We start from the raw sequence: 26,554 nt of genomic DNA on the forward strand, positions 1-26,554 counted from the left end.
TCCTATTCAAGAGAATTACTTTATATATAGTCAATATAGGCACAGAGTTAATTTTTTTAACATTTTCTAATGGTGGTGTGCCTCGTGATTTTTTTCATGAAACAAGTGTGCCTTTGCCCAAAAAAGGTTGAAAAACACTGGGCTATTCCACCCACCCCCAAAAACTGCCTCTCACTATTTCATAGCTGCTGACATTGCTCGGCCCTCATTTGGGCTGGGTCTTGTTGCTGCTCCCTTAGGTTTGTCTTCCGGATTCTTTTGCAGACCTCCAAGTTCCTTTCCCAAGAGTGGAGTGGTGAGGTGGTAGAACATTCCAGTGGTTGCATTTGCAAGCATTTGATTTCAAGCCCTGCAACCAGAGATCTGGCTGCTTGCTGTTTTGCAACAGGGAAACCTCAGCTGCCCTTGCCTAATGATACTACTTTAGCAAAGGCTTGTGGCCTAGTTCCACCTCAGGCCCTGGGCCACTCTTTTCCTTATCCAGCTCCTTTGCTTCCAGTTCCTCTGACCCTTGATAAGGCTTCTCTCTCTTGGGCAAACCAATTTTCCATTTCCCTCATGTTGTACTGGGAACGGCCCTTTGTCCTGCTCCCCAACCCACCACAAGGCGGTCGAAATGCTTGGGCACCCTTTCTTCACAGCCGCTCAAGCAAAAATGGCTTGATAGGGAGTCCAAGAGAGCCTGACGCAACCCGGTTTTGCCATCACCACCATCTTCTCATAAAATGGTGGCTCGCAGATTGTATTCTGCAGTACGAAAAACGCTCTTGTACAGGCCAAAACATCTATACTTTTCCACACTAAACAGTGCCCACTTTCTTTCCACTTATATCCTACATGAGGTTGTCATGTTCTTTTTCCCTCAGTGGGGTGCTTGCTCCCCAAAATGCTGCACAACTCCCAGCAAATTCAACAGGTGAAGTTCTCTCAGCCAACAGGGAAGGAGCTCAATATAAAATGTAAGAGCGGTGTCTTGCAAGCCCATCAGTAAATCCACATTGTCCCCGTCCCCCACCCGTTTGTATGCGGCTGCTTTTGAATTAAGTTTAAACCTGCTCGCCTCTAGACTCAGCTGAGCTTAGGGGGGGAAAGGATTTGCTGCCTAGGAAAGGAAACAACCACCATGCAATGAAACCTTGATAAATTCAGAGGGTTTATATATTAATACCATTCTAAAGAACAAGTATGAGGTTTCACCAGCAGCTGCCACCAAGTCTCCAGTTTTGCCATCTTTGCCCAACTTTTTAATATATTTATATAATTTTTTAAAAAAAACCTCCAAAAAAGATTTTTCAACAAGAGAGTTCAGTCACCAGAGAAAGCAAAGGCATTCCCCACAGTTAGATGCATCAGTGTCAGAGATCACCTTCATTTACCCAGCTCCCTTTACGTGCAAGGTATTTTTATTTCCAACTATAAAAAAGTAGTAGAAAACAGCACGGGACCAGGAAGGAGTAAGAGGTATCTGGTTCTGGGGGGTCCTGATAAGTTTGTGGGGTGTGGCTCTGCCACTGCATTTAACCATATATAACTTCCTGTGGGTTTGAGTACAGTGCCACCATCTTTGTATAGGGCTACATTCCTACAAGATGTGCATTGATCCGAGAGATACCTCAATGTCATGGCAACGGTAGCTTAGGAACAGCCACCTTGGAGACAAGTTTGCTGGTACTGATCAGGCTGAGTGAGGCGTGATCTAGGAGATGGAACAGACACAACCCCCTTGAAAACGGTGACAGTTGACACTGAAATATGCTATGCACTTGCAGCAATGTACTGTATGCTCATTTGAAACAGCTCTTTTGACTGGCCATGAGGTTAAGGTTTTTAAAAAAGGGGGGATTCCACAAAGGGGGGAGGGCGGGAAAATCCGTTATGGCTCAGTGGATTCTCTCTGTGCATTAAGCACCTACAGCCTGCAAAAAACACTGCTGGCTTTCTTCCGCTGGGCTGGGCTAGTCACCAGTCCAAGATGCTCCTCCAATACTCATAGATATTGTCAAAGATAGTAGTAGCTGGGGTGTGGAGCTGATTCACAGAAGATTATTTCCCCCCACACGGAAGGTATTATGTGTACAAGTTGGGAAAGAGACACATGCATGACACATGGGATTTCTGCAGTTTTCAATGCAGACTTCCATGCAGAAATCTTCATCTCATGCAAAACAGCTCCTGGTGGCTCCTGGTCCCCTCTGGAGAGTCTTTGCCGACAGCCACATCAAGGAACAGGGGGTCCCAAAGATGACAGCGGTGAACCAGCAAAAGTGGGTGGGAGGAGAGAAATCCTACAAACATATGCTATGGGAGAAGATAAAAGTAGGAATAACCCAGGAAAGGGAATTAGAAAAAAAGAAAAGTTGCCCCCGCCCCCAGGGCAACAGTCAAAATGAAAAGCCTGACTCAGGTGGGAGATGGGTTTCGTTGAGCTAGGGCTCAGCCCCAGAACCTGTTTTCATTGCTAAGGCTCAGCCCTGGAACAGGTGAACGGAGAACAAAGTGTTTCTGAGTAAAGGGCCTCGCTATCTCGACCATGCCCCCCCCACCTCCTCCCCAGGGGTTTCAGCAGCTTCTAAGACATGGCGAGCAAGCCCTGGTGTTGTGGGGAAGGGGTTCCAGAAGGACAGGGTCTGCAGCTGGAATTGTGAAGCTTTATTAACTCTCTTCAGTGGGTGCTGAGGTGCGTCAGAAACAACCTTTCCCCTCTCTCCTCCAAAATGGTTTCTGACCTGTTGACTTCTCTGGCGGCCCTCTACTGTTTCAGAAGGTGTCAGGCCCAACTCATTGGTTTCAAAATAAGCCCCCACCCTGCCAAGACACTTTTAGGTTTGCAGCCAACCACCCCACCCCTCCCCATTTGCTCACCCCCCCATTTCACTGACAAAGCCTCAGGCTAGTGGTTCCTCTACCCCTTCCCCAAATAAAACCATCCTGTATCCCCTCAGTGGTCCATGAGGCCTCCACCGATGCGCTGCTGGGGGCTGCTGAGGAGGCACACACTACGTATCCCCCCCCCCCAAATATATAAAGCATGATACAAACACTCCCCTCCATCAACGATGTAAGACATACACATACACACACACCCCTCCATCGGTACACACAAACACCCCAGTTTGGTCCTGCTCTTTTATCTGGGAGATTGGTCACTGATGCTGCCATGTTGCTGGAAGGGGCAGCTGCCCAGGCTGTCTCCACTGACGGCTTAAGTCAGTTGGCAGCTGGGCTTGTGAGAGAGGCCGAGGGTGACTTTTTCCTTCTGAGCTTCCCCCCTGCCCCACCCCATCCCCAAGCGCTCCCTGGCAGGAGAGAAGAGGGATTAGTGAAAGGAAGATTTGAGCAGATGGTCCGTCTGCAGTACCCTTCTGTGGACACCCAAGGTTTCATTCACAGCTGCCTGGGTGGGGAGGGGATGCGGTGGTGGTGGGGAAACGTTTGGGGCCAGAAGGCACTTGGAGGAGACCAAGGAGTTGCAGGCACAAAGGGGTGGGGTGGGGAGATGGGGGGCACAAAAGTGACTCCGCGAGGGAGTTTGGTTGGCAGCGAGGTCGGCCGCCACTGACACGCTTACCCACACGCACGCCGTGGCTCAGGCTCCCACCCGACCCCTGACATACACGCATGCACACACACACATATGTACAGTTGCCACACGGGTGCCCCCACTCCCCAAACCCACCGCACTTGTCCGCGGTACTGTCGCCCAGGTTGTTGGGGGCACTGAGGCACGACAGGCAATGATGGGCATCAGCCTAGAGCTTTGGGGCACTTGACCGACCCCCCCCCCCCACCCCCCCACCCATAACCAAACCATGCTACGGCTTGGAAAATCCACAGGACAGAATTCTTTTTTTTAAAGGAACTGTACGAGTTGCCCACCCCTCCCCCCAAGGAAAGGGGAGGGTAAAGAGCCCCAGTAATGCCTTCCAGTTCACGTCCACTCCCAATAATGTCAGGGCAAGGAGCCAACGCTAGTTCTGACTGTGCCAAGGCTAGGTGGGGATAAGGAGCTCTTGGAACTGGAGCCACACAGAACAAGGCCATGTCCGCCTCCTGGAATCTGGCAGAAGGTCTCTCAGAGCAGCAAAACTTGCTTTGTCCCGCAGGTGGGCGCACGCGCCCACACACACACGGCAGTTCCTGTGCCCCACATTGCTGCCTGGCTCACAGTGGCTGGTGTTGGTGGAAAAGGGTAAGAGGCCCAACTCGCTCAGCCCCTTGATGCAGCACTTCTTAACCTGCCTTGCGCAAGGCAAACTTATTGGGTGGTCGCGGGGCATGCTGGGAAAAAGAACCAGAGTACAGCTTGGCCGCAAACCGCCTCTTGTTCCATCAGTCTGTCCTGTCAAAAGTCCAGGGGGCTCCTGTTCCACCAAGCATTTGATGAGATGGAGAGGGCAGGAAGTGGCACCAAGATTGTGTGTGGGAAGCCTGACCTCTGTGGTCCGGGTGATCTCCGCTCCCCTCCCCCAACTGTGCAACGAGAGCGACCCATTCCCCTGCCCACCTCCTTGCATGCACAGTTCCACCTGCTACTTCACATTGAAGACCATGAGGGGGCGCTCTTCGCGTTTTTGCCAGGGGCTCTTCTTGTCCCCCTGGTCGTCCGTCCCTTCTGAAGGCTCATTGCTGTCATCCTCCGGGCTGGTCATGGAGTCACGGCGCAGCTCGCTGTTGCTGTTGCTGCTGCGGGAGCTGTTTCCGCGGCTGCGCCCTCGCCGGGGGATGGTGGCTGCCCGGTGGTCGGTGTTCTCATCCAGCAGAGGTGTCAGGGAGTTGTCCTCGGGGGAGCAGATGGCGGTGCGGCTCTCGCTGCTGCTCGGCTCTGTGTCGGCGTCGGCAAAGACCAGCTTGGAGTATGCAGGGCCCATAGCGGGCGGCGCCAGGCGCTCCTCCTTCAACCTCTTGGGGGGCTTGGCCTCATTGACGTCCACCCCGGAGTCCAGGCTGGCGTCATTGCTGCGGCTCCTCTCATTGCCCTGGAGGTCGATGTACGAGTGGCGGACTTGGGAGGAGCGCCCATCCAGGGACACAAACCAGGCACGAGGGTGCTGCTTCACACCCAGCTCCAGCAGCTTCTTCTCCGTCAGGGCTTGCAGCTCCCCGTTCAGCTGGGCCATGGTGGATTCGTTCAGCAGCACCGGGATGGTGACGGAGCCACTGACAGACTGCGTGTGGGGGCCCCAGCCTTTCCCCTCGCCCTCTTCCCCTGGGTGCTGCTGCAGCTGGAACTGCGGGTGCTGCAGCTGCTGCTGCAGGAACGGCGGCTGCTGCCTCTGCTGCTGCTCCCCGGCCACGAACTGGTGAGGGATCCCCATGCCGCCCGGGTCCAGGTCTGGCTGGCTCTCGGAACCCCCCGCAGGCTGGTCCGAGGGAGCCAGGCGCATGTAGTGGGCAGGGATGACGAGCGTCGGCATCACATTCCGGTACATGGAATCCTTCATGTGATCGATGGAGCCGCAGAAGATGAGCTGCCCAGGCTGGCTCAGGGAGGTGGGGCGAGCCAGGTGGTCCACGGACTGTGACATCATGAACTCGGGCGGCTTGGGGTCCCCTTTGTGGCCCACGTAATGGTCAAAGGGAGGCGGGGATGGGTGCTCCTGCGGGTAGCCTTTGCTGTCGTGGCGCGCCTGCTTGCTCTTGTCCTCAGTGCACTGGTGGGAATAGCCGCGCTTGTAGTCCTCCAGGAGAGGGGGCTCAAGGGCACCAGGCACATCCATGGAGCGGGCCGCCTTGAGGGAGTAGCCCTCTGCCACTTGAGGGTAGCCATCTTTAAGGGCCCCCCGCTGGCTCAGAGTGTCCACCATGGAGGCCTTGCTGGCGTGGCGGGCTTTCTGGCTGGACACTTGCTTGAAGAACTCCTCCCGGGAGCTCTCGAACTCCCGGGAGGAGGAGAAGGCCGACTTGAGGATGGGTGTGTGCACGTCCGTGTCCCCGTTGGAAGAGCCCGTCTCCAGGTGGCTCGTGCAGATGAGGTTGATCTGGGACATGGAGGTGGCCTGGTCTTTCTTGGAGGCATCCAGCGCCCCAGAGAGCTGGAGCTTTCTGTGTTGTTGACGTGGCTTCAGGCACAGCCTCCTGGAAAGGGGGAAGACAAAGAAGAAAATGTAGGTGCAGATAAATTCACAGTTAGCCATAGCAGAAGTGCTCTAGCTCAGGGGAGTGACATGTGCCTTGCACAGGGCAACATCAAACACTAAAACCTTCCCTGAGCAGGGCTGCCTTCAGGTGTCTTTTAAAAATCACGTAGCTGTTATCTGTTTGGCATCCGACGGGAGGGCGTTCCGCAGGGCAGGCACAGCTTTCGCAATGAACCACCCTGTGATCTTCAGATGAAGGGCAGTATACAAATTTAGATACTAATAACTGGATGCTCCTGCCTTTTGGACATAGGGTTGTGTGCTGTGGGGGTGTGAGAGGAGAATTTCCCAGGTGATCTCTCAGCTCTCTTTTCTGCCTCTATAATTCTATAAAAGTAAAAGAGTGAATGGACTGCTAGTCAGAGTCTGCTGCTCACCCTTGGATCATTGCAACACAAACTTCTGTTAAAGAAGTTTAAATGTCAAGGCATTCGGGGCTGAAGGAAATGAACCCTCTTCCTCGGGACACAAGCAAGCTGGGTTTGAGACCCACCGGTAGTCGTGCAAAGCACTTAATTTCTAAAGTGAAATGTGCTTGCTCGTATCTCTGGCTGAAATTTCCCTCCTCCCCATTCCCAGTTCAATGTGTGTCTGGATGCCTGTTCTCTGGGGTTCCGCTGTCCTCTTTCACTAGGGCATAGGGTTGGGTGACAAAGAGCAAAGGAGCAGAGCCTTGGGAGAGCGGGAGGGGAAAGGAATGGACCCATGACTAATCGGCCAGAGGCTGCCTGACATTTTGCAACAAAGTGCTTGCAACAGCTGTCAAATTCCTTAGGACTATTCCTGCAATCCTCAGCTCAGCTGCTTTTCCTCGTGCCTGGGCCCTACTAAAACGGATCATTTGCGAGAGGGCTCCGATTTGCAAAGCGTGATTCCTTCCTGCGAAAAATAATGTCGGGGCGCAAGGTTCCATTACTCCAATTTTACTGATGGGGAACTGAGCCTGATTATGTTAGCGGTAGACTTGAACTCGGGTGTCCTGGATCCATGACTTCTGAAGCATTCTAAGGACAAGTATATATATGTAAAGCACCTATAACAAAACTTGCTTCGTGACGCTCTTGGCAACTTGAGGTACTGACTCCCAACTTAGCTGAATACCCTCACCCTTCCTGGTGAAAGAGGGAAGGGGAAAGAGAAACCTTCAGAAACCGCAGCTGTGAGCTGTATCTAAAGAGGTCGCTGGGGAGAAAAGGGGTTTGTCCTTTATCTCCCCCAATGCCTGAAACGTTCCATTTGCCTCCCTCCTCAGCTACCACTCAGAGCGCCAATAGCTGAAGTCCTTTTGCAGTTCCATTCGAGAAAGAAAGGTCCCTCAACTGGCGCCCGGTTCAAATGGCCCATTGGCTGAGATCCAGCCTGCGGGCTGCCAGGTCCCGACCCCGACAATACCCAGATGAAATGAAAGCAAAAATGCAGTAAATAAGCCCTTGCAGCGATAGGGAGGGCGAACTTTAAAAAATTACTGCGTGACGGAAAGAGGGTTTGAGAAGACAAGGCTGGAAGTGGGAAGTTGGGCAAGCAGCACTCACCTGCAGTAGTAGATAAGCAGGCAGAGCAGGATGAGGACCAGCAATGCCAGGGCACCCAGGATGGTGAGCAAGAAAATTGTGTGGTAGGTGGCAATGTCCTTTATGCCTCCAACTGCACTGGCCAGCCCTGAAACGAAGACACCTCTTTATGGGCTGACTTGAAGGTTTCCCTAAAGCATCTATGTTGGAAATGAAAAGGGATGCCGTGCTAAATGGGGTTACCCTGGATCTGATCCAGCAAAAGATGTAGCCAATTTGTGTGTGTGTGTGTGTTTTTTATCCAATCCCAACTTTATACATTTCCAAACCGGGCGCGGGGGCTCTTTAAAAGCTTGATTTAAAGTCATGCCAATAATTTAAAGGCAATTTTTCCAGTTTACTAAACATTTTACAGATGGCTTTCTTTTTATTAAAACATCAAAAGATGGGACTAATTAAAAATGCTCAGATTAGCGGGATATAATTTCAAGCAGATTTATATACAGGAGGTGTTCGTGGTGAGTTCCAGCACCTCTTTTCTAGAAAAATAGCACTAGATATCTACAAATATAAATATTAGCAGATTTATGCATGGAGGGATTTATTCCCCATATTCATTTTGGTTTTCCCTAGATGCCCTTTCCCTTAATCCCAGACTTATTTCTATTGCATTTTTTTCAGTTTTTATCATGCTTTTCTGAGCATGGCACCCACCCCAGCTCTGGTTGCATTTATTCAGCGTTTGTGTGGCAACCACTCCATGCAAACTGAGAGGCACTCGTTTTTCAGGAACTCATAACCCACAAGATACCACACTCCAAGCAAATTCCCACAGGTGTGCAGAGAATGTGCACTCCTGCTAACACAAGAGATCCGCTAGCAGCTTCCTGGCTGGTTCCTCAGCAAAGTAATTAAGAATTTGGTGGTGATATTTTTACCTGTTGTTGGAGACAGCATGGCAGCTGCCCAATAGCCCAGCTGTGGGGAGACAAACGTCCAGTAAAGCTGGTTCCCTTCCTTGCGGATGAGGCCTGTCCCATTCCGAATCCATAGACCTGAGAGAAAGAAGAACTGCTCAATCAGAAGTAACCTGAAAGGACATCTGGACCAAGCCCTTTCCCAGATGAAGGACTGGCCACTCACCAGCCCCATCCTTAACCTGCAAAACCTATAAAAGGTAAAAGACCCCTGGAAAGTTAAGTCCAGTGAAAGGCGACTATGGGGTTGTGGCGCTCATCTCGCTTCAGGCTGAGGGAGCTGGCGTTTGTCCACAGACAGCTTTCCAGGTCATGTGGCCAGTATGACTAAACCGCTCCTGGCGCAATGGAACACTGTGACGGAAACCAGAACGCACAGAAACGCTGTTTACATTCTTGCCACAGCGGTACCTATTTATCTACTTGCATTGGTGTGCTTTCAAACTGCTAGGTTGGCATAAGCTAGGACAGAGCTATACAGCTAGGTGATCAGGTGGGGGGGGGGGAGAGATAATGCAGATAGCAAAGCAGGCCACATATTCTGTTGTGCAGTAGAAATGCCAAGGAGGAAGAGCCAACCTAGAGAACCAATGTGGTCCCAGGCATAGTTCTTGATTCTATGGCTCCCCTAGCTCCAATTGGGCACCTCAGGAACTTTCCCCCCATTTTCAGACAGGCTAGTGGCTCCTCATGAACCCACTATGCGCTGCTACAGAGGTTTCAATAGAGCTCATTCCCTAGGTGAGCCAAGAAGACACAGGCAAATTGGAGCAAGCAGGGCACCGTAGAAACAAACAATGTACATATAATCCCCTGCCTTTCAGCCACAAATGATGGGTGGTCCCAAACTGGAATCAAAAAGTGGGAGCAGAAATCCAGCCGTCAACTCAAAATGCTTTCAGCACCAGCAATAACCCCCTTATAAGAGCATAGCCCCCCCCAAAAGGCTTCTATTTACAGATGTGGCGTGATTCCTCCCCTGCCCCTGGAGTCCTGCTAATGGACTTTTATAAGCACTTAGTTGGTTTTATGGCACCACACAGTCATGGGTGACAGAGGAGATGCTTGGGGTCTGGAAAGAGGCTGGCAAAGACCCCTGTATACATATGCGGGGTGTTTTCTCCGACGGAAGCAACATTGCTCCCTGCCTTGTGAGCCTGTGGAATGTGGCAAGAATTGAGCAGTTCGAATGTGTCTGCAGACCAGGAGGATCTTGCCCGCTCTCACCGCTCTTGAGGTTAAAGCGCCAGGCCGGCACACTGGTGGCTGCTGCAGCGGCGGTATCAGGCGGCAGCGGGATAGAGAGGTGGACGGAGCCAGAGAGCTGGATTTCTGTCCCATTGCCAGTGAAGAGGTGGACGCTGACAGCGACGATTGGCACCAGCTCCAGCCACGTGTTGTTGGCTGCGAGGGGACAAAAGGGTTAGGAAAAGAGCTGCTTCCGCCTCCAGAGACATCCCAAGATACTTTGGTTCCTTATGCAGCAAAAACTAAAGTCCCCCCCACCATGCACCCCACCCAATGATCATAGGATCGCAGAGTTGGAAGAAACCCCGAGGATCATCTAGTCCAACCCCCTGCAATGCAAGAATATTTAGCAGTCCCATACAGGGATTGAACCTGCGATCTTGGTGTCAACAGCACTACGCTCTAAGCAACTGAGCTGTCTGGTTGATAAAGCTATACAGTCATACCTTGGTTTTTGAACAGCTTAGTTCTCAAACGTTTTGGCTCCCGAACACCACAAACCCAGAAGCGACTGTTCTAGTTTGCAAACTATTCTTTTAAGCCGAACGTCCAACGGGGCTTCCGAATGGCTGCAGGACCTTCCTGCAGCCAATCAGAAGCCGCAGTTTGGTTTCTGAACGTTTTGGAAGTCCAACTGACTTCTGGAATGGATTCCGTTTGACTTCCAAGGTATGACTGTACTAACAAACTTCTTGTTGTTGTTGTTACTGCAATTACTCACCCTTCACCCTAACGGCAGGTTGCAAAACATTAACACAACAGTATTAAAACCAGTTTGAAGCAACTTAACGATCAGAAAAATAAGTTGGGTCAGAAAAACATGCACCTCGTGTAACAAAATCCAGGATAAAGAGGTGTGTGTCTTCAGCACTTGCCGGAAGCTGTATAATAAAAGTGCTGGATGAACTTCTGAGTTCCACAGCTTAGGGGCTGCCACAGATTAGGCTCTCCCCCAGGCCTTAGAGGGCAGAGGAACTAACACGAGGGCTCCTTCTGTCCATCTCAGCACCCAAGAGGGTCTGCAGTGAAGGAAGTGGTCTTTCAGGTATTAAGGGCCTAGATAATTTAGGGCTTTACACACTCATGTGAGCACCTTGAACTGGGACCGGAAATGAACTGGCCACTGATGCAGCTGCTGCTTTTAAAAAAGGGGGCACTATGAGATCTAAACGGAACCCCGGCCAGAAATCTGGCAGCTGAAATTTGTTTGCTGCTCCCAAATCCACTGCTTTAAGGCAACTATCCCCCTGAGCAATCAAAGGGCTGGTTCCACAGCCTCCAACATTCCGTGTCGCATCCTCACCATTTTTCACCCAGGATCTGGGCCCAGTCCCCTTACCGCTGCCGTTGCTTTCAGCCCCGATGAAAGATGGGAAGCCCCTCATATCCGGCCCACTACTGGCGGCGGTTAGGGAGGCCGAGAGCTGGCTGTAGGTGGAGCTGCGGGGCAGGCGGGCGGATTTGCGTTGGAACTGAGCCCACGGCTGGCTCTTGGCCCCTGTAAGAATCAACCATTTCAGCTGCCGGCCTACTGAGGCAGCGCTCACACAGCAAACAGTGGGATGCAGCTCGGCCTGCAGTTTGCAACCTGAGATTATTGTGGACATGTGATGTGGCAAATGCAAGGAAGCACCTCTGAGCATGTGCAGAGTGCTTTCTGCTCACCATTCAGGAAACAAGAGCCGCTGCCTGCGATATACAGTGGTACTTTGGTTTTCGAATGTCTCCATTGATGAATGTTTCGGTTTTTGAACACTGTAAACCCGGAAGTAAATGCTTCGGTTTTCGAATGCGCCTCGGAAGTCGAACTTCCAAGGCAGCTACTGCTGAGTGCAAGGTCCTGTCAGCTGGGAAACCACGCCTCGGTTTTTGAATGTTTCAGAAATCGAACGTTCTTCCGGAACGGATTACATTAGAAAACCGAGGGTACCACTATACTCAGGTATACTCTGTATAGCCTAGGGCTGCTCAAACTCATGAAAAACATATGGAATTTGAATCCTATTGCATTGCTCTGTATGTATCCCAGTTTTTGTTAGTTTATACTGACTGTAATTCACCTTTTTAAAATGTATTTTTAAAGGGTGGAATTTAGCCCTTGATAAGAGAATTCAGTATGCTAAGCAAACCATGCTCGGCTCCTCCCCATGGATAACAGGAAGGCAAGAAATTCTGAAAGGTGAGCAATATGAGAGTGACTTGCCTCATTTGGCAAGTTTATGGAAGCATCTCTCTTACGGAGCCCATTACATCAGAGCAGAGGCCACTGGGCATCTCCCTCTAGGGACCTAGAGCACACACCACCCTAATTCTCTCATTCACCACTTCACTGCACAGCAACCCATCTTGATCCTGCAGACTCCTGACCAGCTCACACCCGACCCAGGGTCACCTCCTCAGCTCACTCGCTTATACCAGGGACATCAAACTTCCAAGAGACCGTGATCTACTCACACGATTAAAATCTGGCAGTGATCTACCCTTGTGGGGGGTTCAGGTCAAAATTGTTGGGCTTTTTTAAGGGAAGAACCTCACTTTTTGGGGGGGGGGAGGTTTCAGGTCATTGAGATTTTTGGGGGGAGGAACGTTCCATATTGGGGGGGGGTTTCAGGTCAAAGTTCTTAAGCTTTAATTTTGGGGATTAGGTCAAGCAAGCTATAAAAAGCCCCCACCAAGAGATTGCAAATGAGACAGTCAGCCTCGCTGCAAAAACTCCAACTTCCGCTCTAGCGATCTAGAGGATGGGGCAAGGGGGCGGGGCCGGATGGAGGAGCCAGCGATCTACCGAAACCTCCTGGGGATCAACCAGTAGATCACGATTGACCTGTTGGACATCCCTGGCTTATTCAGTTCTAGCAAAGGCCCAGAGCACTGACCTTCCTACTTCCCTCCTCCCATCATCCAGCCCGGCTCAAAAAGTCCCTTGAGCTGCAGACGTCTCTCCCAAATGCCCCCTGCTGATGACTGCCTCCCCCTGCAGGCACAGACTGCCAGAGGCCTTGGAGGAGGTGCAGAGCTTGCAGTGAGCAAGCCAACTTTTTCCTTTGTCTCCCTTGACCACCACTTACTTCCTAGTAGTATGCACAGAGGGCAGCAATGTGCTCTGCAATCTTAAATGGGACCAGCATCCCCTGCAGCCCAGAAGATGGCATTGGCGATTGTGTGGGATCCCCAATCCCCAGACAGCCAAGCTGGCTACCCGGGTGCCAGCCACGTGCCCTTCACTTTCTGGCAAATGGAAACTGAGGACTTACCTGGAGAGCCAAGGAGGATCTGTACCAGGTCATCATAGAGGATGAGTGTTTGCAGGGCGCTCGGGGAGCAGATAGAGGCTGCGGAGGCATAGACTGCAAAGGGAAATTGTGGGAGGGAAGAGAGAAAGAGAGAATCAGACTTACTCGAAGTCCTTCTGTGCCTAGCAGCAAGTTTCCTGATAACTTCATGAGGTAGTCTGTCTTGGGAGTAAAAGCCCCTAGAAAGGTTTCTGTTGCAGGGCGGCAGGAGGTGCAGAAAAAGAAACAGAAAGAAAAAATTGGGGCGTGCTCTTCTCTGAAGTGTTGTCCCCTTAACTTTTGCAAAGACTCAGCCCAAACATCACACCAGTCTATGGCTTGCACTAATCCTAGTTTTGTACTCAAACACTTAAGCTTCCAGGTGTACAACTGGAAAACCACCGTTTAGAACTGTTTTTCTTCTTCGATTATCTATCTGCTCAGTCTTTTTCTTCTGGAAGACGCCTGTGCGTGAATTTGTTTTATGTGTGTAGATCAGTGCACGCTGACCAACGCACAGTCTTCGCAGCAGGGCTCTGTTCCAATGGCATGAAGTAGTCACGGTAGATTCCTATCTGCTGCAGCCTTCATCCACCTTCACAGCCATTGTAACATACCACTTGTTATCATCCGCCTGTTCTGCTGTTGAGGACTTCTTGGATCATTCTTTGTTTAGCTCCTTCCCTTTGACCTTACCACCTTGGGTGACCCTGCTGGGAGTACGAGATTCCCAATGGCTTCGCTCACAAGGGTCATAGGAACATGCAAGCCCACTCACCACGACAAGGTGATGATCCAGTGAGTGCGATCGCTCAGTACTCAAGGCAGTCTCAAGGCAGAATAGCTTCCAAAGTACTAGTCAAAGGTATTGTTTATTAATTCAGACATCACACCAAACCTGAGGGCTTGTCCACACTTCCACATACCTAGAAAGCATGGGTTATTTTCTGCTTGTCCCGTGCTTGCAGACAAGAAGCCGAACGGTTTTGCCCTTGCTTTCCCCGGGAAAACCCACTATTTAGTGATAAATCAGATAAAACCCAATTTATATTTGCTCCAATTCAGCAGTAAAGATTAGGTTTCCCTGGGGGAAAGCAGTGGGTCAAGGGCACGTTTGGATGAGCCCTTGGTTAGTTAAAACTGCATCCTGTCTTTCATGGTGATTTACAGTTAACACAAACCATTGTTTGCAAACCCATTCTAGGAAGTGGTCTCCAATTGTGATTTGCTAGCCAAACACAAACTATTCGACATCACATCAAACCATTGTTTAGCTTCATTAATCAAGGCTTGGTGTGATGTCTGAACTGAGCCATTTTGCTGTTCTTTCTTTCTTTCTCATGAACCACTCATTAGAGGAGTTTGCATGCTCTTCCTTCCCCCCCCCCCCCCGCTAATTTATTATTAGTACTGGTCCATCATAAGTGGGGTGGGGAGTTTAATGGAAATACTAATGGTGGAGTGGGAATACTGATAGTACACACAATGATTTCTGATTATTCTATCCCAAGATAGCAATTCCATCATGAGTCAGTGCAGCTGCAAAATCTGCTCATCTCCAGACCATAATCTAAAGATGGATTTGCAAACCCTGATTGAATCTAAACATGCTGTGAATAACCTCAGTGCAGATATAATGCTGCCCCACAAAAACGAACTGGAAAATGGAAGGTGGAGAGGAAGAGTGGGAGAGGAAGAGGAGGAGGAGGGAAGGCATGTATAAGTCACCCCTCATCTCTTAGCCATGGTTCTCTTCCTACCTAAATGCTCCTTTTATGTTCCACAAGGGAAAGCTCTTCCTCCACTTTCCCCTTTCCCACTGGGGTCTTTTGGGGCTCTTATTCTTGGACTCTGCTATTCTTTTTCCCACACACTGTCTCTGGATGACCTCATTAATCCCACGGCTTTTGGTACCATCAAGACCGTAGGTGGGGAAACTGTAGCTAGACTACAACTCCCATCATGTCTGTCCACAAGCTATGCTGGTTGGGGCTGATGGGAATTGGGAGTGCAACAAGAGCTGGGGGACCACAGGTTCCCTGCCTCTGACTTGTACACTGAGGAAACCCAGCACTTTCTTTCTAGACTAGAATGGTCTCCCTCACCTCCACATCTGCATCTCCAGCTGTTTACCCTATCCTAGCCAATCTTTCACTTGAATAGGTAAAGGTAATGGGATCCCTGACCGTTAGGTCCAGTAGCGGACTCTGGGGTTGCGGTGCTCATCTCACTTTACTGGCCGAGGGAGCCGGCGTACAGCTTTTGGGTCATGTGGCCAGCATGACTAAGCCGCTTCTGGTGAACCAGAGCAGCGCATGGAAACGCCGTTTACCTTCCCGCTAGAACGGTACCTATTTGCACTTTGATGTACTTTCGAACTGCTAGGCTGGCAGGAGCAGGGACCTGAGCAATGGGAACTCACCCCGTCGCGGGGATTCAAACTGTCAACCTTCTGATCGGCAAGCCCTAGGCTCTGTAGTTTGACCCACAGAGCCACCCGCATCCCTTGAATACTTCTTCGTAATTTTGTATGCTCAAGACAAGACTTCTCATCTTTCCTCTAAAGTGTTCCTTGTACATTCTCCTTAGCCACTGACGGCATCATCACTCACTTTGTTGAATAGGTACAAATCCTTCTCTCCTCTCTCTCTCTCTCTCTCTCTCTCCTTATTCAGTCTGTTGCCATGCCATGCCTCTTCCTCCTTTATAATATTGGGCTAGAGGAACAGGAGCTCACCACCTTGAGCGGATTCGAACCGCCGACCTTCCGATCGGCAAAGCCCAAGAGGCTCAGTGGTTTAGACCACAGCGCCACCACTGCCCCATCCCTGGGTACCATGTTATCCAAGCAATCTGCCTCTTCCCAGTGGCTGTTTGGAAGTGCAGCATCCAAGAGCTTAAATTTGTCATTATAACTTGGGTGGAATAGATTGGGGAAGGAGGGCCTGTGCCACAGTTGCAAGTTCTTGCAGATGGACAAAAAGATTTTTGCCAGGCATCTGTCACGGGGATTTGAACCGCCGACCTTCTGATCGGCAAGCCCAAGAGGCTCAGTGCTTTAGACCACAGCACCGCCTGCGTCCACATGACATCCCACCTTATACCTCTACACTTAGCTGCCTTGCTGTTTCTGGCCCCAGTGCAGGCTCTTTATTCAAAGGCCGTGGCTTTGCCCCCACCTCTTATCTCTTACTTTCAATGCATCCCTCCCCACCTGTGATCTTTGCTCATACAGCTCCTGCTTCTCTCCCTTTCTTCCTTGCTGCCCTTTAGCCTGGAAGAGCCTCCCAGAGCATCTCTGCAATGCCAGCTCTTTCTTCCTTAAATCCTTTCTCAAACCCCACCTTTTCTAGATGCAATACTGTGCTGTAACTAATCATAACCGCATGTAATTGATATATAAACACATGCTCTTCCCATTCATTCTGTCTGGATTTCCCAGCCATTCCTCTGTGGTTTCCTGTGTTGAATTACAAGATTGTTAAGCCCTTTGGGCAGGAGAAAGTCCTCTTATCCTCTGGAAATCATTGCTAACAACCACTGGAGCTGTTAGATTGAACTGAATCTCTTTGCAAGCAAAGAGTAAATTTGCAAGTCCATATAACAAAGCAGAGTAAAAACTTTTTTAAGTCTACTTGGTTCATTCAGCCTTATAGCATGGCAATTTTAGAAAGGTTGATTTAAAAAAATAATAATAATCACAGTTGCAGGAATAGGATCTGAACTAAAGTAAATATTATTATATTATTCAGTTTTCATTGTGGGTCAAGTAGCAGTGATCAGGGAGGGAGAGATACATTACCAGCTCAGTCGGTAGAGCAGTGTTTTTCAACCACTGTTCCGCGGCACACTAGTGTGCCGTGAGATGTTGCCTGGTGTGCCGTGGGAAAATTGAAAAATTACTTTATATATAGTCAATATAGGCACAGAGTTAAATTTTTTAACATTTTCTAATGGTGGTGTGCCTCGTGATTTTTTTCATGAAACAAGTGTGCTTTGCCCCAAAAAGTTGAAAAACACTGCGGTAGAGCACAAGACTTACTCTGAGGGTTGTGGTTCAAGACCCATGTTGGGCGAAAGTTTCCTGCACTGCAGGGGGTTGGACTAGATGACCCTCGTGGTCCCTTCCAACTCTACAATTCTATGATAAGTTGGATGGTGGACTTCGTGGAAAACCGAGTTTTCCCCTTGTTTTTAGATTCCTAGAATGCAGAATTTCAACCTGTCATCTACATAAATCTGTCAACCAGCTTCTAACAAGTGTTCCCACAACCGCATCCTGGAGCAGCAAGGCCCAGAGCAAAGACAAATGGCCGAAACTGAGGAAAACGTGGAGGGTGCCTGACAGATGGACTCTGTCAGGCACATCTGGCAAGGCTTGTCACAGCCCACCCTCTCCCTTTCTCACCAAGGATGGCAGCTAGAGCATAATTGAGCCTAGGCTCAGCCTTACAATCTGTTTCAATTTGAGAGTTCAACCCTAAAACATGAGAAATAGAAATAACTCTGAAATAACTTCAATTTCATCACTCTCCAGCGAGGACAGACCTAACTTGGTCCCTAACATGGCCTCTTGGAACCCCAATGTATCCCAATTTACACTACCACACATTCTGAGACACAGGAGTTTGAAGATTGTGGATCTTCCACAAAATCTTGCAGTGAAGAGTGCTCCTATTCAGCTTGCTGTGTCCTTTTCCAGAATAAACTATCCCATTCCATACTCCACCCGCCTGGGTTTTTTGTTCCCTCCTGCTTCAACCATCAGTCATTGCTCTGTGGTCACTGAGGATGCACAGTTGTCAACAGATGATTAGGAGTTTCCCGTACTTCTGCCAATCCTATGAGGGTTTCCTACAAGCCCTGTTAATGCCTTCCTGTGGGGCGGTGCATGGATAGTACCATTTTGGATACATAGGCTCTGCATTCTGAGAGCAAGTTTTGTTGTTATCCTACATAAGATAGTGAGAGGAGGGAGTAGCTTGCATGAAAACTGGATCCAAAAAAGCTGGTCTGGTGCAAACAGTTTTGAAATTTTAAGGTGTGGGGGAAGCAGTTCAGAAGCAAATGTTATCGCAACAATTAAAAAATAGATTTTTTTCTGGCATGAGAATTTTACACTGTCATTCTGGGCTGTAGAAAACTATTTTGAAACTAAATTATTTTTTAAAAAAAATGTTGATGAAGGAATAAACCAGACTCCAGGGGGAAAAAAATAACACTTAGGAGGTTCATGGTACTATAATTAGTAAGCCATATTTCCTACATGTAAAATAAGTATGCATATTCCCACCCACCCCCACAGAACTCTGTAGGGCTGTATATAATAATATTATTATAAGTTATTATTTATACCCTGCCCATCTGGCTGGGTCTCCCCAGCCACCCTGGGCGGCTCCCAACAGAATATTAAAAACACAATAAAACATCAAAAGTTAAAAACTTCCCTAAACAGGGCTGCCTTCAGATGTCTTCTAAAAGTCAGATAGTTGTTTATTCCTTGACATCTGATGGGAGGGCGATCCACAGGACGGTGCCACTACCGAGAAGGCCCTCTGCCTGGTTCCCTGTAACCTCACTTCTCGCAGTGAGGGAACCACCAGAAGGCCCTCGGAGCTGGACCTCAGTGTCCGGGCTGAACGATGGGGGTGGAGACGCTCCTTCAGGCATCTGTTTCTCTCAGGAGACAATGGAGTGTGTCTCCAGGGGTAAAGTCAAACAGCTGGAGAATCACAACTCCTGCTGTGGCTGCAGAGACGAGTACCGGTAACTTATAACTGCCACCTGCAGTGTTGCTTTTGCTGCGTTAGCAGCTCCAAAGTGAGCTCCCCAGGGCTCAAGCCTGGACAAGTGTGTTTGGAGGTCCTGGGCCATCCAGACGACAAGACCCCCCCCCCTTGCCCAAAGGAAAGCAGAGCCATACGTTTGGCATCAGCTTGGCTGCAGGGAATTGCTGGAAGGAGGCATACAAGATGCTCCCCAACCATCTTAGGACTCCCACTCCGATCTGTGTAGGGTTTACTCCTCAGCCTTTTCTCCTGAAGGGTACATACATAAATACCTAGTTTTAAAAGATGTTAGAGGCAAATAAGAGGTTGGCCTGTAAACTCATGAGTGGGTGTTTACTTAAAGTTTCCAAATTTGATGGCAAGAAGGAATTTTCGCAGGGCTGACTGGCTAGTGGTTTTCCGAGAGGGCTGGGAGCTGCAATCCCCTTTGACATGTGGCTTGAGCAATCTGAATTGCTTCCCTGAAATATTTCTTGAATCATGGTCGGCATCTCTGGCATGGTATGTTGATGAGCAACAGGAACTAGAACTCTGGGGAGAATGAAAGGTCGGGAAAAGAACATCAAAAGAAAAAAGGAGGAGGGAAGGCTCTGGTGTTCCCTCAACACCTGAATCTTCCTCCTCACTTTCTGCTTGGAGAATAAGCCTCTCCCAACTGCCCCCCAAAACCTTGAGGTTTAAATAAAAGAAAATCTCTAGGAGGTTGGCCCTCTGGTTTAAACTTGAAATATGCGCAACAAAACCTTTGTGCAACAATGGCACACTAGCTGCAGGGAGACTGCCATATCATGCTCATAGCAGGCAAAGCCAAAGGCATTTTGCTGCCTGTATGAAATAATTGCTGCTATTCCAAATGCAGAAGCCAGCTGTACTGACACTAGAGTCTTACTCTAATACTGGGGGCAGGACAGGACCCTCCACCACAACACAGAAGAAGAAGAAGAAGAAGAAGAAGAAGAAGAAGAAGAAGAAGAAGAAGAAGAAGGAGGAGGAGGAGGAGGAGGAGGAGGAGGAGGAGGAGGAGGAGGAGGAGGGTTTGGATTTGATATCCTGCTTTTCACTACCCGAAGGAGTCTCAAAGCGGCTAACATTCTCCTTCCCCTTCCTCCCCCACAACAAACACTCTGTGAGGTGAGTGGGGCTGAGAGACTTCAAAGAAGTGTGACTAGCCAAGGTCACCAGCAGCTGCATGTGGAGGAGCAGAGACGCGAACCCGGTTCACCAGATTACAAGTATACCACTCTTAACCACTACACCACACTGGCTCTAAGGGCAGCAGGCTAGCTTAGGAGACGCAGGGCAGGTCCCATGTGGGACCCAAAGCTCTGTCCTTACTCACCGCTCCACTTGGCATTGCTTGTTACCTGTGCAAACAAATGCCACAGTGCAGCATCACCACAACATGTGTGCGAGTGCAATGTCTGCTGGGGCGCATGGCCTTGGCTGGCTCCCCCTCTGCCTGCTCGCATCAGTCACAGCCATTCCCAACCATACCATAAGTGACGCATCAGGAGAAAGCAACTAGGTGAGGCAGCTCAGACCAGCCACAAGGATGCATCACTGCCACCCGAGTGGAAGCTCAGGAGGATGGGAGTGGCCAGGGGACCAGCTGCTGCCACCCTCCAGCTTGCTGTGTCTAAAGATAGGACCTGCCTAAAGACAGGAGGAAAACTGTGAGCATGTATGTGACAGTCTAACACCAGTGATTAAGATTTAACATCTTGACTTATGATAGGGACTATTAGGCTCTCTCTAAACCTGGGTTGGCCCCTGCCACTCTGGGCAGCTTCCAACATATATAAAACATAAAGGTAAAGGTAAAGGACCCCTGACAGTTAAGTACAGTCGTGAACGACTCTGGGGTTGCGGTGCTCATCTCGCTTTACTGGCCGAGGGAGCTGACGTTTGTTCGCAGACAGTTTTTCTGGGTCATGTGACCAGCATGACTAAGCTGCTTCTGACGAAACCAGAGCAGCGCATGGAAACGCCTATTTATCTACTCGCACTTTGACGTGCTTTCAAACTGCTAGGTTGGCAGGAGCTGGGACTTAGCAACAGGAGCTCACTCCGTCACGGGGATTCAAACCGCTGACCTTCTGATCAGCAAGCCCAAGAGGCTCAGTGGTTTACACCACAGCACCACCCGCGTCCCATATAAAAACATAATACAGTGGTACCTCGGTTAAGAACTTAATTCATTCTGGAGGTCCGTTCTTAACCTGAAACTATTCTTAACCTGAGGTACCACTTTAGCTAATGGGGCCTCCCGCTGCCGCCGCACGATTTCTGTTCTCATCCTGAAGCAAAGTTCTTAACCCGAGGTACTATTTCTGGGTTAGCGGAGTCTGTAACCTGAAGCGTCTGTAACCCAAGGTACCACTGTAAAACATTAAACATTTTTTTAAATAAAAAAATCCCTATACAGGGCTGCCTTCGGATGTCTTCTAAAGGTTGTAGTGTTACTTATCTCTTTGGCTCGGGGATCACCTAACTCCATACCCTCCAACATTTCTCCGAGGAAAATAGGGATGTCCTAAGGAAAAGTGGGACATTCCGGGATCAAATCAGAAACTGGGACGATTCTGTAAATCTGGGACTTTCCCTGGAAAATAAGGGCGTTTGTAGGGACCGAGATATGTGAACTGGAAGCTAAGCCAACCTGCTTCCAAACACAGTGTGCATGCACTTTAATTCGAAATCCTGTTCTGGCCTTCTCCTGTGTCCAAAAAGGTATGTAAACACAAGACATCTATATTTTTATGCATGTGTGTGTTGGTTGCCTCCTATTTCCTGCCTACAGACAGAAATTATTGATAGTGTTATACGCCAGCTGTGACTTTTGCTTCCAACCCCAGGGTGGGTCAATGAGGTGACCTTATTACTAGCGCCAGTGAGTCTTTGCCAGTGCGCACTAAGGGTTCATACATAATGTGTGCACTTTGCTTCATTTGCAAGGGGGTGAGGGCTCCCCCATCTTATTCTGTACACCCCAAACGGTTTGAATTATTTCACTATAAATTATCTCTTCCCCCCCAAAAAAATAAGCTGCCCCACAGCAGAAGTACACTAGGAAGGCAGTGTTGTGTAGTGGTTAGACTGTTGGTCTGGGAGATCAGGGTTCAAATCCCCACTAAGTCATGAAGCTCACTGGGTGAGTCAGTGACAGCCTCTTAACCTACCACAAAGGGTCATTGTTGGGGTTAACTGAGGAGGGGTGTGGTGTGAACCAAGTACATGGAGAAAAAAGTGGGCTATACATGCAATAAATAGCTCTTCTGCTGGCCTGCTTAAAAAAGCTGGAAGGGCCAGCCTGATGGAGATGTCAGTCGCCAACCTAGCATCCAGAGATCTCCACGTGGTCGCAACTGGACCCGTCCCAGTCACACAACACGCCTGGCGAATTTCCAGCACTGAGATTACCTTTGGTAAGATCCAGCAGTGCTCTTGTAAATTTGTTTACTTGTGCACTAAACACACACTATGATATGAGATTCGTACATACTGAGTGGGATCTAGCCATGTGACAGTGTGATGCTGGGCTCGTGCCATCATCCATTCTAGCGAGGCGGAAGGAGTGACCTCATTCTACCCACCAAAGCACCACATATTGCTTTATTCCTATAGAACAGAAGTTAAGTTGGTGGAAGCTGATAAAAGTTGCAACCTTTGTAAACCCCCCCACCTCCACCCATGAAGTACCCATCATGCACTGACAGCCCCCACCCCACATCTGTGGTCTTCTATCCACCCAGACTCTCTCCTGGCCATTAGGCACCGCAACTCACGTGGCAGCTTGTTGACGCGCCAAGGAACAGAGTTTGTAACAAAACCACGCTTGGAGGCTGTGACGATGACCCAGGTGCCCAGGCGGTAGCTGATGGGGAGCATGCTGACACCCTCATGGTCGGTGGCGCCTGAAGCCAGAGACGTCTGGTTGCCATACACTTCCACGGCTGCCTGAGGCAGTGGGGACAGGTCGCCGTTCTCATACACCTGGACCTTGATGACCACCTCTGGAGGAAAGAGAGAGAATACATAAAGGGGGTGTGAGGACACCAGGCTTACCCCCAATGTTTTCCCCAACTCAAAAGTAACTTGTATGGTTTCTCAGTGGCCTTTCCCCTCCTTTGTTGGTATTTGTGTTGCCATTTCATTTGAACAAAAGGTGTGGGCTAGTTAAAACAATAAGGGGCATTCAGTTTCCTTTCCACCTCTAAGGCCTCCATGACCTTCCTGTAGCCACCCTATTTGGTCCATTGTCCTTAAGATGTCATGTCTCCTCAGCCCTCTTCCTATTTAGCTACCCAGCGTATCATCTTTCGCTCATTTCTGCTCATAGCACAGAACCCCTCCCACTGTTCCTTTGCGTGTGAGGATTTCCTCTCCGGCAATCCAAGTCCTCGCTTCCCTCACTGCAGCTGCCCCAGTTTCAACACTCTGTGTCTGGCATGCGCTCTTTGCTCGCCTGTGAATGCAAAGGAACATCACAGCCGCTCAGGTAATGGTTTGTGTATATGTGAGTCACAGAAATGAAAAGCAATGTTGTGAGCATCAGGATTCCACACATCTAGTTGCCGATGGCAACTGTCTCTCCTCCTCCTCTGGTAACACCCTTCCATGATGCCCAGCACAGAATCTTCTCCCTTGAGTTATCTGCAAATTGAGGAAGGCTTAGGAGAGGGCTGTGGTCTTTATTTTTTCCTGGGTCTGAAGAAGGGAAAAACCAGCAGGGTATCCTGTGGAACCAACTCCTAAGGGCCAAGATCCCTTCATGTTATGAGGCTGCCCCACCAAAGTTGATGTGCATTGCCATTCAAATGGTGTGTGTGCACCACATCTTGTGATAAGCTTATGTGTGTTGGGGCTTACCTGGGCGCCCCAATATTTTATTTTATTCAAGCTGCCACCCCTGACTCTCTCACACTGCTCAGGAACAAATAAGACCTCAGTTCTCCCCCAAGTCCTCTGTGTGACCACAATTCAAAGCAGGCTAGTAAATCATAGAATCATAAGAGTTGGAAGGGACCCTGAGGGCAATCTAGTTCAACCCCCTGCAATGCAGAAATTCTAGTTAGAAAACTAGTTGAAATATGCAGGATTCCTTATGCAAGTTATGTTCCCATATCAGAATGATGCAACTCAAAAGACCCCCCTAAAAGGGGGGGATAACAGGCAAACAGTTGAGGCTCCAGTACTTTGGCCACCTCATGAGAAGAGAAGACTCCCTGGAAAAGACCCTGATGTTGGGAAAGATGGAGGGCACAAGGAGAAGGGGACGACAGAGGATGAGATGGTTGGACAGTGTTCTCGAAGCGACTGGCATGAGTTTGGCCAAACTGCGGGAGGCAGTGGAGGATAGGAGTGCCTGGCGTGCTCTGGTCCATGGGGTCACGAAGAGTCGGACACGACTGAACAACAACAACAAACAGGCAAACATTTAACATGCATTCTTATAGCCATCTGTTTATTCCAAATAAATGAAAGATCACCGCACAGTGATGGGAAACGTACTTTAGACACAGAAGAACTGTGAACGTGGAGCAGTGCTAGCAAGAAGGGGAAGCAAAAATGGGATATCTCACTGAGCAGTTCAAGAATACTAAACCCTAGCAAAAGGTTTGTCTCGCTGTATTTCCCGCTATGCAATTCCCTGCAGCTCAAGCAGTGCTGGCTCCCATCACCCCAGTCCATTCCAACAATGTGCAAACTTGAGGATTGGTCACACATGGCAAAGATCTCCTCTGCTGGCTGCCTGCCTGACATATTCTCCTCACCCTGCGTGCAAACAGAAGAAGACCTCCGGACAGAGGGGCTGATTCAACTCCACTTGGCTTTGGATGCAAGCTCCCTGGTGACCAGGAAGCTCCAGCTGGAGGGAGGCCACTGCTGCTTCCTCTCTCCATCAATGAGCTGCCTGGAAGAAGGACTGGGGGTACAATTCCAGCAAAATCAAGGTGGAGCTGGGGTCAGTCACTGCTCACAAAGTGCATTCAGAGAGTAGTTGCTTGCAGGGGAAGAAGAAGCAGAGCTAGCATCCCTCAATTTGCACAGCTAGAATAAACTTTGAAATATGGAGCGCAACTCCTTTGCACTTCCTGCTACTGGGTAAAATCCAAGGCCATTGTATAAAAAGACCCCACCAAAACAAAGCTATCTTTGACTTAATTTGAGCTAAAACATTTTGAGCTACAAGCTATCGCCCTTGGGGGAAAACCAACTTATTGGACAGGGCACAGATGTACAGACCTCTGGTCCGGAGGACAGAACACAGAGCAGGTCAGGGGACAGACACAAGCAGCTGCGCTCCCAGTAGTTTTTGGCAATGTAAAATCAGATTAATCAGACTAATGGTAAAAAAAACCCAACCCCACAGTCCCTTCACCTGCAAACAAAACACACAGCAGCTATCCTTTCCCCTTGTTGTTCTGGCATCTGACCTGAAAACAGGCTGGCTGGGAGGAGGAATGTTGTTTGGTTTCCTTTTGTGATCAGTGAGCAACCCAACTTTCAAAAGGAGACAAAGGGCTCTGGAGGCCCAAATCCCCCAATGTGAGCAGCAACAGAAGTTCTGTAAAATGTTCCCCTTTTAGGCACCTCAGCTGCTCACTGCTATGTAGAAGACACAAAGGAATGGAAGCGAGTAGGTTGAGGTGCCCAAAGGAAAGGCTGTAAAAACCAAAGCCCATTCCGCTGCTGGGAGCGAAGGAGTTACAAGAGCCCTTTGTGAGGGCGCAAATGATAGGCATAATAATACACTGGACCCTCAAGTTACCTACTGCTCTGGATATGTAACTTTCGGCCTGCGAACGTGGCAAACCCGGAAGTGTATACTTCTGGGTTGCGCCGTGTTATTAAGAATTTAAGGTCTCAAATATGTAAATTAAATGTACAAGGCAAACACGTACATAAATATATACACCACATGTCTGAAACAGTAGATGAAGACAGTCCTGAAACCATTTTGACTCTCCCAAACTGACCAAATGTTTCTCTGCAAGGTTTAAACTGTAAATGTAATAGTAATAATAATTTATATGCTGCCCATTTGACTGGGTTGCCCCAGCCACTCTGGGCAGCTTCCAACAAATTAAATCACAGTAAGACATCAAACATTAAAAACCTCCCTCTGCAGGGCTGCCTTCAAATGTCAGATAGTTGTTTATTTCCTTGACACCAGACGGGAGGGGTGCCGCTACCAAGAAGGCCCTCTGCATAGCCCATGCTTCTGGAAATGGAGCCCCTGGAAAACTCCAAACATGAACTCTGTTTAAAACTGACCAGCCATGGTTTATACAGCAGCCTGTATCAAGTTGCCTGCCATGCAGCTCTGAAAAAAGCTGTGGGGGTTGTTTTTTTTGACCCATAATACAGACACCGGGGTCCCACTCCACCCCACAACTAAAAAAACCCCTGATTATTTCCTGCCTTCCAAAGGCCTGTGCCCTCAGCAGTCAGATCAACCTTCCCCTTTTTGGACTGTGGTCCTATCACCGTGGCAACGGCCTCAATTGTCCTACAAAGTACCCCCTCCCTCCAAGCTCCACTCAGGCCTAGAAAGCAAAGTGATGTGAATAACCTCCTTCCCATCGCTGGAGTTTGTTGCCATGGGGACCGTTGCAC

General features: G+C 49.3%; 1 protein-coding gene across 1 annotated transcript in view; it reads right to left on the reverse strand.

Annotated features, from left to right (window-relative positions):
- Positions 1 to 4,514: 4,514 nt before the first annotated feature.
- FAM171A2 (family with sequence similarity 171 member A2) overlaps positions 4,515 to 26,554 on the reverse strand; it is a 36,690-nt gene continuing 14,650 nt past the window's right edge. Inside the window, exons 2-8 of the mRNA XM_033169225.1 lie at positions 22,720 to 22,947; positions 13,128 to 13,220; positions 11,177 to 11,371; positions 9,853 to 10,029; positions 8,587 to 8,703; positions 7,670 to 7,796; positions 4,515 to 6,075 (exon numbers count right to left, since the gene is read on the reverse strand). Of these exons, the coding sequence (XP_033025116.1) occupies positions 4,530 to 6,075; positions 7,670 to 7,796; positions 8,587 to 8,703; positions 9,853 to 10,029; positions 11,177 to 11,371; positions 13,128 to 13,220; positions 22,720 to 22,947 (2,483 nt within the window). The 3' untranslated portion in view covers positions 4,515 to 4,529. The remainder of the gene's footprint in view (positions 6,076 to 7,669; positions 7,797 to 8,586; positions 8,704 to 9,852; positions 10,030 to 11,176; positions 11,372 to 13,127; positions 13,221 to 22,719; positions 22,948 to 26,554) is intronic.

This window comes from Lacerta agilis, chromosome 14, assembly GCF_009819535.1.
Source record: "Lacerta agilis isolate rLacAgi1 chromosome 14, rLacAgi1.pri, whole genome shotgun sequence".
In the NCBI taxonomy this organism is placed as follows: Eukaryota; Metazoa; Chordata; class Lepidosauria; order Squamata; family Lacertidae; genus Lacerta; species Lacerta agilis.